The sequence below is a fragment of the Perissodus microlepis genome, chromosome 6 (genome assembly GCF_051167445.1).
Source record: "Perissodus microlepis isolate ML-2025 ecotype Zambia chromosome 6, ASM5116744v1, whole genome shotgun sequence".
NCBI classification, from domain to species: domain Eukaryota; kingdom Metazoa; phylum Chordata; class Actinopteri; order Cichliformes; family Cichlidae; genus Perissodus; species Perissodus microlepis.
The window spans coordinates 38,864,375-38,875,506 of NC_140466.1; the positions used below are offsets into that span (position 1 = coordinate 38,864,375).

An 11,132-nucleotide genomic window follows, 5' to 3' on the forward strand; every position below is an offset into this window, starting at 1 on the left:
CCAGGTGCAGGCTGTGTAGGGATACCCCTGAGACAATCAGGCACATTGCAGCAGGGTGGAAAATGCTAGCAGGCAGGGCATACGTGGAATATCGTAACTAGGGGTATAATGACCAATCTAAGATCCTGTGGGACTTCCAGATACAGACGGCCAAGCTGCTTATGGCTAACCATCCGGACATAGTAGTGGACACGCAGAGGAAGAAGGTCATAGTGATAAATGTAACTTTACCAAGTCAAAGTGAGAAATATCAGTGGCTAAGAGAGGAGCAAGAGGAAATGTGGTCCTGTGGTAACTGGAGTGCTTAGGGCATTTACCCCTAAACTGGGTGAGTGGTTCAGATCCCAGGAACGGAATCAGAGATCTCTGTCTTGAAAAGTGCAGTCCTAGGAACAGCAAAGATACTGTGCAGGACCCTCAAGTTCCCAGGCCTCTGGTAGAGGACCCAAGCTTGAAGCATAAAAGACTGTCTGCAGGCCAGCTGTGCTTTTTTGATTTTTTGCACCTAATATCACATAATAGATCCAGTAGAGCAGAATAAGGGATTTTTCTTTTTAAAAATGCAAAGGTCCACTTTATCTTCTAAACAAACATGATGAAACGTAACATTTCAGTTACATTATAAGGTCAGTGCCAGGGTGTCAGTGCCAGGTATGATTGACGAAGAGGTGCTTTTTGTTGGGAAATTGAAATGGTTCAACGCTGGAAAGATAACCAGAGATAAAAAGAGAGAATACGGACAAAGTAAATGGTTTTTCATTTTGGAGAGATAAGAGAAAAACTCTTATCTCTATAAACAAAAGAATTCGTGAGCAATGGAAAAGATCTTTGAAATAGAATATTTCAAAATATTTATATTTGTTTTCTGTTTATAGTTTGAGTAGCATTCAGTTTCAGCCAGGTCTGCAAGCAATAAGTCTGTGATGGTTACTATCATCAGCTTTTATCTGACAATAATGTAACTTTTTATTTGCTTTTTAACCATCACAAATATCAGTTATCCAGATATCTGCTGGCTTTTACCGGAAGAAATATTGGTCTTCTCAATGTGTCTGTGTAGGTTTTCAGTCATCCGGGTCATGGTAGTCTAAAGAGCTTGGAAAGAAAGCAAGTGGAAGTCTTAAAGTTTCATGAAGATATTTCACCTCTCATCCAAGGTTTTTGAGTTCTAAATTAAAACGGTTTAGGGTCCTAAGAATTTTAAACCCTATTTGGGGTACCCTAAGAAGCTAACTGACCAACCACATGAGCCAATGTGAAAAAACATGGAGGGTTTCAGGAGGAAAGACATACAGTATGTATGTCTTTCCTTCTGAAACCCTCCACTTTATTCATGTCATGGCTCATATAATATAGTCTGTTGTATGCTGCTGTTAAAGAACAATTTCCTCTTTAGTCTTAAATATACATAACATTAGATAAGATGGCCATGTTGTGCAATGAAAGACATGCTCGGGCAATGTCAGGGCTACAAAGGGCTACATTAACTAAATACGCACCACTTGCGCTTTTATTTAGCTTCTATTTGAGGCATTATCTCTGTGCCGACAGTTATTCAGATCCAGCCTGATGGTAAGACTGAGTTTGTTTTCATGCTGCTTCACACTGAGTTCAGGACACCCTGTATATTTTATATTACCATAGCATTACAACATAAACACTTTGAGAATGTATGAAGGGGACTAGCTGCTAACTTTGAACTTTATTTTGCATGCAAGCAAAATGATTCAACTACCACACAGGATTGTCACTAGTACAATCCTGTATCACCATTAAGGTAATGCTACATTTGGTTACAAACAGGGAGTAGAAATATGTCAGTGTGCTTATTCTACTAAAAACACCTCAAGTCTAAAAGAGTGATCTGCAACAGGTGTCATCTTGTACCAAAACTGTTTGCCAATTGTGTCCATTCTTTGCATGAGATCTGCTATCTGAACAACATGCATTGCCAACTGTAAAAAACAGCACTGTACAGTAATTATGTATACAGCTCTGACTAAAAGAAGTCTGGGATTGTTCTGTAAATAATTCACATCTACACGAGATACTCACGGATCAGACAAGTCTTTTTGATTTGAGTGTTTTTGAGTGATTATGTGAAAATATATTTTAGGTGTTCTCCAGTTAGTGGAGGAACAACCTGCGATTAACCATATATGTATATTATGAGGTTTATAGTTTTTTATTTTGAAAACTCCACATTTTTAAAGTTATAATTAACTGGAAGAATAACTGTTTCATTACATAAAATTACAGCAGTTGTAAAGCAATTAGTTGATTGAGTAAAACATATTAAAACTGTTAAGGTCTACCATAGAAAATATGGCATGATTCACAAAAAATTATAAAATAAATAAAGAGATATGTCCTTCCAGATATACATACATACGTTTGCATATTTAATGTCTTCCTGATATTAAGGACTAACAAAAAAATGTGAATATACATAGAGAGAGGTATATACTGGTGTCCAGTTGGTATATTTCAGCACTATGCCACTTTCATAGATTTGTTGATACAATTAGCCTAGCTTGGTACAAAAGCTAGAAGCACGGGGATACTGCAAGACAAGTTCCTGCATGTGTCTCCTAACTACCTTAATAGTTTAGAAAAAAATCTATATTCTAAGTGAGGCTGGTGTGTAGCTGCAGGAGATTGCTTGCTGTTGCCAGTTGAAGATAATCAATCGTGCAATTGCCTTGGACACTAGCAGACTGTTGCAGTTGGCCGTAGTTGGCAAGGAAGGGAGGATTTTGTTAACTGCTTGCTCAGTGCTAGTGAAACTGTGAAATTCCAACCAAACACGAAACAGTAACTGTTTGGCTTTGAATTAAAAGTTGGGACTTTTAACCACAACTTTTCCTTTGAAGTTGAACAGTTTAAGTTTTTCGTTTGCTTTGCACTTTTTCCAATTTCACTGCAACTGTTCTACTGCTTGGTAGCTAGCTAGCAAGAGTTTGCAGACAAATCTGCATATTCCATGCAAACTATGGGTAACTGCAGCAATCTGAGTTTTTTGGTGCAGAAATTGGTGCTCTTTGTGACCAATTTCAGCTGGTAATAGCCAGCAAACATTCACCAACTGGTTGGTGGAATATGCTTTTTCCCACCTAGCGATCAGAGGGAAAAAAGTGTGCAATAGAATACTATAAACTATTGCTACTAAAATTGATTAACTAATTAATTTAAGTCAGCATTTGAATTAAGACATTTTTGTTGCTGTAGGAGACAGAAACTTTTCCTATTTTGATGGAGCTAGGCTTACACGTCACCCTTTGCTTCTAGTTTTTGCTCTGAACTACGCTTCAAGGCACCCATCTTTAATTTGACTATAGCAGCAACAGAGCAAAAAAAAGAATATTAAATTGTACCTGAATGCTCCTTCATCAGTTTTGCAGTCTCAGCAGATTGTAGATAAGGAAAAGATGACTGAATGCTCACAATATTTGTTCAGTGTAATGATCCGTGAGTGTCTTTCACATGTACAATATATGTAAGCATTTTTTTCTATCACTATATGATTGTACAGCATTGCTTGTATAATTTACAGGTAAAGCATGTATTTTAAACTTTTGTAAATCAAAAAAATAACCCTGTACAGATATATATAGAAATGTAGAAAGCAATTAAGAGAAATCAATTTTCATTTAACCTCTAATAAGCATGATAATAACCGGGGTTCAGTGTGTATGTCCAAGCTGTATGTTAAAGATTGAACGAGGGAAACACTTGAAAAATCACCTGAATATCAAACTGTGTGCTATCTAAGGATGAACTCTGCAATGCATTTTTGTGCCTTTTATATCAATTTATGTAATCTAGACAATCTTGAAAAGCTTGTGTTCAACCAAAATGACATTAAAATGGGTTTTGGGAAAAATGTACCAGTTTATGCTGTCTTTGCTTCTTAGAGAGAGCCCATTACAAGCTTTTAGCTTCCCCTTGTATTTTTTTTTTTTGTTTTGTGATGATCCCAATGTTTTTAGGTGGTGAAAGGCGTGGACTGCATGCAGGTCAGTTAAACAGCTGGCCTCTTCTACTACAAAGCTGTTGTAATAGATGCACTGTTTAGCTTAACATTGTGTTGCTGTAATATGTAAAGCCTTCCCTGAAAAAGACATCAGCTGTCAGTGTTAATCTCGTTAAAATGACGCTAACGCCATTACCACATTAACGCGGCAAATCTCCGTTAGCGAGTTAACGTGGGGCTGCACAGTGTTAACGAGCTAACCACGATAACGCATTGACGCACGGGGCGATCCGCGTCAACTCGCTAACAGAGATTTGCTGTGTTATGGTGTTAATGTCACTTTACTGAGATTTTAACGAGATTAACGCTGACAGCACTACTTAAGCAATAAGTTATTTTTTTCATTGTGGAAATTTGCTCCATGACGTCTCGCCACTGTTTCAATCGCAAAGGATCACTTTAAAGCCAGTTTCTTGTAATAATGTTTTTTACAGGCATCAGTTTAAACAGGTAAAGGTCCTCACCGTGAATTACTTCTGCGGGTAGTAGGCCTAAGTACAAAATCTGTAGATCATTAGGTATTTTATAACTTAAGATATCCTCAGGTATTTTGACAATTCCCAGAAAAGTTGAACCTTTTCACATTTCCAAAAAATGTTAGTGATTCGCACTGATATGACTGCAGTCTCCACCATTGCTGTGGGATTCACAACTGTTTACTTGTGACGTGAGGTGTGATTAAAAAAAATCTTGTCAAATTTTTCCAGCCAGATTCTCTCCATTGTCCACAGCAAGTAGAAGTGTGTTGTAACAGGCAGATCATCCCCAGAAAGGTCAATCTTCAGTTCTGATTCCCATTTTTGTGTTATCCACAATGAATAATTTCTGTTACATTTTTGGAAGCATTTTTACATTTTTGACACAACCTTTGACGGTAACTTCTTATATGCCACAGTAACCATTTCTATTAGCTCAATGCCCTCTTGAGAGACAGAGCTTCTGCTCTCAGTGTCTCAAATGAAGATACCTAAATAAGTCAGAATTATCCAGCTCAAACTCTTCTTTTTGAAGGACTTAAACACTTTCCCGTCTGTTAACGTACATACTGCTGTGATTTCACCGTCTCTCCATTTAGTCAATGTGTTATCCAGTTGACCAGTTCTGAATTCTGGAGAATGTGAGGGCCAAATCAGCATTTTACAATCTCCTTCGATTTTGTATTTGATTACCAGATCCCACCAGACCTTTAATGTTGTTGCAACAATGGGATTTTGGTCCCTGAAATGTGTGTACATTTTGTCTGAGGGCAACTCACTCCATCATTGAGCTCAATATGTTTCCAGTGCATGTCAGCTGGGCTATCTGATAATACTCTCTTGGAATAGTCAGTCCTCCTCTTCCCTTTTCTAGTTGGAGAGTTTTCAGTTTTACCCTCGGTTTTTACCCCTTCTAAATAAATCTACTCATTTGTTTGTTCCATTTGGCAAATTGAGCATCAGGGATATGCATTGGTAGTGAAAGGAATAAATACAACAATCTGGGTATTACCTCTATTCTTGAATTGAGATCCATAACTAAGGGTGTCCATTTTGTTAAATCCTTTTGCATTGCATTAGTAATCCTACTGTAAATGGTCTCATATAATGTGTTTAGTTAGATTCCTAATATTTTTTAATTTTCTGAATCCCATTTAAGTTTGTATTTATGTCTGATAAATTCAATGGGTTTGTAGTTTATGCACAATATTTGAGTCTTAGAAATATTACATTTTCCTCCAAACTCTTCTAGAATAGTCCAGAGCTTTAAGAATGTATGATCTGGGTTTTAGAGGTATATTATTACATCATCTACGAAGAGACCTACACTTTGTTCTTCCACTGCTAACCCCTTTCAACTCATCGCTTTGTCTTATATATTGGGCCAGAGGCTCAATAAATAATGTGAATAGGGAGGGGCTTAAACAGCACCCCTGACATGTTCCTCTGGAGCAGGGTCCTCAAACACCAACCCATACTAGGACTACACAATTTGGCCCTTGAAGTTATGTTTTTTGTTAGGGAGGATTTGTCCGTTGTTGAGTGCAATGTTAAAATAAGTTATTTTAAAAGCAAAAAATTATTTAATATGAAGGTAACATGAGCAGAGAGTAGAAACATGTTGAGGGATTGGCTGTGTTATTTGAGAGAGTTATTTGTAAAGAAAACAGTTTTCACTAGTAGTCAAAAACTAATGTGTGCACTTGTGTCTGGCCAGAAAGAGAATAGTAATTTGTTTATTTGGTAGTTCAATGAAATGCTTCAGTTAGTTAAGATTGGGAAAAAAATTGTGTTCACATTTGCAGTTTTATTTTGTTATACAATATTTGAAATTTGAAAAAAACAAACCAAAAAAAACCCCACTACATTTTTGGGTGTTTTCTAGTTTGTTTGGTTTTTTGTACTACTTGAACACTAAAGTGGCCCTCCAATGAAATGTCAGAGCCAGCTGTGCCATTTAAGGTTGAAACCCCTGCTCGGGAGAGCTCAAAGCTGTCTGTCAAGTTTCCATTTATTTTGATTCTAGCCACTGGCTTATGACACATTGCTTGTAAATGGACTGATTCTTATATAGCGCTTTTCTACTGTCACGGAGTACTCAAAGCGCTCTATACAACATGCCCCATTCACCCAATCACACCCATTCTCACAAGCACTTTATCTACACTTAGTGCTTTCTAACGACATTCATACACATTCATACTCCGATGCATCGGAGAGCAAGTTGGGGTTAGTATCTTGCCCAAGGATACTTGACATGCAGACTGGAGGAGCCAGGGATCGAACCACCGACCTTCCGACCTGCTCTACCTCCTGAGCTACAGCCACCCGGTTGTATACATCTATTGTATTGATCTACAGTATACACTATTGTAACTCACTGTTTATGTGTCTGCACATGTGGGACATCTGCAGGTTGTGCAATATGCTGCAGCTAGGCTTCTGACCAAGTCCTCTAAATATTCACATGCGACATTGTTGCTATGTCATTTACACTGGCTTCCTATTGAATTTAGAGTCCATTTTAAGATCCTGGTTTTGACTTTTAGAGCTTTGCATGGACTGGCACCAGCTTACATTCCTGATCTTCTATAGCCCTATGTCCCTAGCAGGTCACCGAGATCATCTGATCAGGGCTTACTTGCTATGCATCACACTAAGATGAGAACTAAGGGTGACAGAGCTTTTGCCACTGTCTCCCTCTGAGCCTAAGAACTGTGGACTGTAGTCGCTTTTAAAAAAACAACTGAAAACTCATCTTTTTGGAATTGCTTCTGGTTCATTTTTGCCTGTTTGGCAAGCTGTAAAACTGCCTCCATCCTAACTGTCCAACATCTTTACTCCTGCTGCTGGTGCCGCTCCTCTGTTCTAATGAGTTGAAGAGGCTGTGATGTCACGCTTGGAATAAGAATGGCCTTATATCATCTATATCATTATATCATTTATCTTCACGTCTTTGAAACTCCCTCTGCCTTTCTTTTACTCTCTGCGCTGTCGAGGGTCGGTTCTGTCGCTGGGGGCGGGCCACCCATTGCCATCCCAGTATCTTGTGCAGGCGAGATACTGCAGCGTCTTCCTCCAACGCCGCTGCTGGTGCCACCGTGTTAAAGCCTCGTCTGCGCAGCCTGAGGCTGGCTTCATGTGCGCTACTTTAGAGACGGACTCTGTCCTCCTGTAATTCCTTCCCCACTCATTTGTGTATTTAACTCTAGAAAGATCGTCAATGAACGAGTTTTTAGTGTCATCACACCGGAAGTTTTTGACATCAGATTTTCTTTTTTCTCATTTATAGGCTGAGACACTTATTGTGACTGTTCTCCCATTCCACCCTGATATTGTTTTAAAGGCTACGTATGTTAATATTAAATAAGCTCCTAATGAGTGCTAGACATTGTGCTCATGCATTGTTAAAACTGCTAAAAATGTTTCACTAGTAAAGGCCTTTTATGATATTTCTGTACAGAGCTGGGTGAAGTCTTTGAGTTGACTCATCGGTAATACAAAATGTTATTGCATTGCTTCTAGGTGTTATCGCCTTCAGAGCAGAGTGGTTTGTCGCCTCCCTCTCCAGACTATCGGACAAAAGGCCAGAGTGACGAGAAAGAGCATTTTCACATCCTTCCTCAGCTGCAGGCCAAGAGGGCTGACTTTCTAACTGTCATGCTGACTGGTACTTTGCCTCAGCGGCGGAGTTTTGCCACACCAGACGAAGAAGTTCCAGAAACCCCAGGGCCAAAGGATGACGACGTTACAAAGAGTGAGTCCAACAGTGAGGTGAGTCAGAAGAGTACTGAACGTAGCCAGGATGCTGCGCCTTCAACACTGATGGCTGAGGACCAGAGGGGCCAGAAGGAGCATGCCTCCGCTGCTGATGCAGACCCAGACCTAGAGGATGCATCCAAAACCCTTGTTCTATTCTCCCCAGGAGACACTCGCAAGTCTCCTTCTGGCGGCGATCACGTTCTGGATGGTGAGTTGGCTACACCATGTGCTCTAACATCCCGTAATGACCGCCTTCTAGTTGGGGATGCAATACAGCCTGAACCTTCAGAGACTGGCCGTTTGTCCCCAGCTCTCAGGTCAGACCTGAGGCCTTCCACACCCATTGCTCCTGGTTCACCCCCCTTCACCAAAGTTGAGCGTACTTTCATTCATATTGCCGAGACATCACACCTCAATGTTATGTCTTCCAAGGAGGGTGACCGGGAAGTCTTTCCCATCATGAATAAATCCGATATAGATGCTGACACCCATAAGAAGGTGGAGGGAGCACCAATGATAGAAGAGTATCCAAAGGACTCAGTGGAAGACCAAACTCAAATAGACAAATACCCCAAAACTGAGAATGGTCCATCTACTGAGCTGCCCCAGTCTTTGGAGCCTGTTCCAGAAGCAATGTCACCAACTGACATACATAAAGATCGGTCACAGGAACTTACAAACCAACCACCACCAAGTGAAGACGCTGCCAAACTTCAGACAGCAGAATCAAAAGTACTCTCTGCCATCAAGCCCAGAATCCGAAGCCGAATTCCAGTGCTCATTTCTATGGAGGAGGATTCAGGCTCAGAGCAGTCCTTATCTCTCTCGGCTCGGGTCCGGCTTCAGCATCGCGCCAGGCAGCTGGATTTGGCCCACCTGCTAGTCCAGAAGCAACACACTCGTTGGATGAGGAGGAGAATGCTTTCTGGTACATCATCATCGCTGTCTTCGGGGGACGATGAGCGTCGAAGGCCGTCAGAAACCCTGTCCAATGCAGGCTCAGAGGAAGACACGCATACATCAGATGAGTCCAGGTGGAGCTCTCGTCTTAAAACAACTGAAGAGCAAGGCTTCAAAGAGTGCAGGAGCAAGATCCCCAGGCCAGTTACCCCCATAAAGCGGTCTTCAGGTGGGCTTGGTAGTGCTGCTCCTACTCCTCGCTTAAATAATGGGTATGATTTAGTTTCTTTGTTATAGTGTACCCACAATAATTTAAGCAGTTTGATACATATTTTTAAAGTAAAATAATTTTTCACATTTTTATGTTCTCTTCACAGGAATCAGAAAATTGGACTAAGCACTCTAGTTACCCCCCAAAAATTTAGGCCTATTTCTCCTGGGTCCTCCTTAACATGTCCCCGTCCCTCAACTGTCCCTGCTCCATCTGGCAGCCCTCGAATGCCCCTACGAGTCTTGTTTGGAACCAGACGCAGCCTTAGCTCATCCCACTGTAGGACTGACAGTCCCTCCCCTCAGAGAGTATGTTCATCTAGGCAGCCCCTCTCGGTACGAGCCCCAACTGTCCCCATGCTGCCACCCAGGACTACAACCACCATGCGACGCAGCGCCTCGCAAGAAGCCACCACTCAGTCCTCTTCTACCACCATGCCCGCTAGGACCAGGCCAAAAACAGCTAGTACAGCTAAGGGGAAAGCAAATTCTAGAGAGAAGGTGGTCCTTGCTAGATAATACAAAGACGCTTATCTCCAAGAATTTGTGAATAATCAGTCTTTGGACCAGCTATGCCTCAAAGGTTTTCACCTTATTCCATATTAGACTGTGATGCCACATTGACTTCTTTCAGTTCATTTACTATACACATACATACACATTTTTTTTCCAAGGACAGCTTATTGAACTGACTACCTGGGCTTCCATTTATCTTATTGTCATACAGGAGCATTACTGCCATGGTGCTATGGATACGTCTGCTGCTCCCTGGTTAGTCCCTAATGAAACTGCTGTCTGAAGCTGAGAATCCATATTCCAACAAGTCCAGTTTCAGACACTTTCACCTGATACACCTAATACACTACTCCTGGCTTTCCATGGGTATATTACTCTTGAACTGACAATATCCTATTTGGTTCACATTGCATGGTAAAGTATATCAGAGAAACATTGAATCTGTAGAGGAAACACAACATGTACAAAAATCTGTACCCCTTGCCTATTGGCTAAAGAAAAAAAAAGATTAAATTGGACTTGTTTGAATACCCTTACTGTGATAATGTGAGACTCCTAATCTATATTCATTATGACTGCGGATAAAGTGAAGAGCTGAACGTGAACATATATCGCTCAAATGCTTGCCTACTCCTTATGGTGTGATAATGGCCATGCTTTAATCATTCTATTATATCTTGGTGTTTTAGTTTGTTTATGCTTTGAATTGTACATAATCGAATCATTTCCCATAAAGACATCTTTATTTTTATCTTGGCAAGCAAAATGTAAATGGAGTCTTTAATCTTTGGTTCCAATTTGTTGGCATTATGCCTGGTTTTTATGCATGAGAAAAACAGGGTTAAGCATGAGAAGAAGTTATACCTGCTTTAATTCTGTTGGCAATACAAGTCTGGACTGTGTATATGGAATCTCTGGGACTGAGGCGTGAAGTAAAGTTTTGATCATGTGGCAGAGGGTCTTGTCATTCTTTTCTCCCTGGTATCTGTAACTAACATTCAGAACTGACATATATCCATCACAGTGGCGTGCAATGACTTTAACAGAAAGGCAAACAGAGATGATTTTTGCATAAATTATCAAAAGTAAAAGTAGTTCATCTGCAGAAAAATGTTCCCCATCTGTGTTAAGTGGATTAATGTTATTTTTGCAGAGTTTAAGATTGAGCTCATTTG

General features: G+C 40.3%; 1 protein-coding gene across 3 annotated transcripts in view; it reads left to right on the top strand.

The window, feature by feature from the left end:
* The window catches only part of ttbk1a (tau tubulin kinase 1a), a 57,891-nt gene extending 46,980 nt beyond the window's left edge, over nucleotides 1-10,911 (top strand). For all 3 annotated transcript variants that reach the window (XM_084932320.1, XM_084932318.1, XM_084932319.1), the window contains 2 exons: nucleotides 8,035-9,443; nucleotides 9,549-10,911. In XM_084932320.1, the coding sequence (XP_084788446.1) occupies nucleotides 8,035-9,443; nucleotides 9,549-9,960 (1,821 nt within the window). In that variant the 3' untranslated portion in view covers nucleotides 9,961-10,911. The remainder of the gene's footprint in view (nucleotides 1-8,034; nucleotides 9,444-9,548) is intronic.
* Nucleotides 10,912-11,132: the final 221 nt, after the last annotated feature.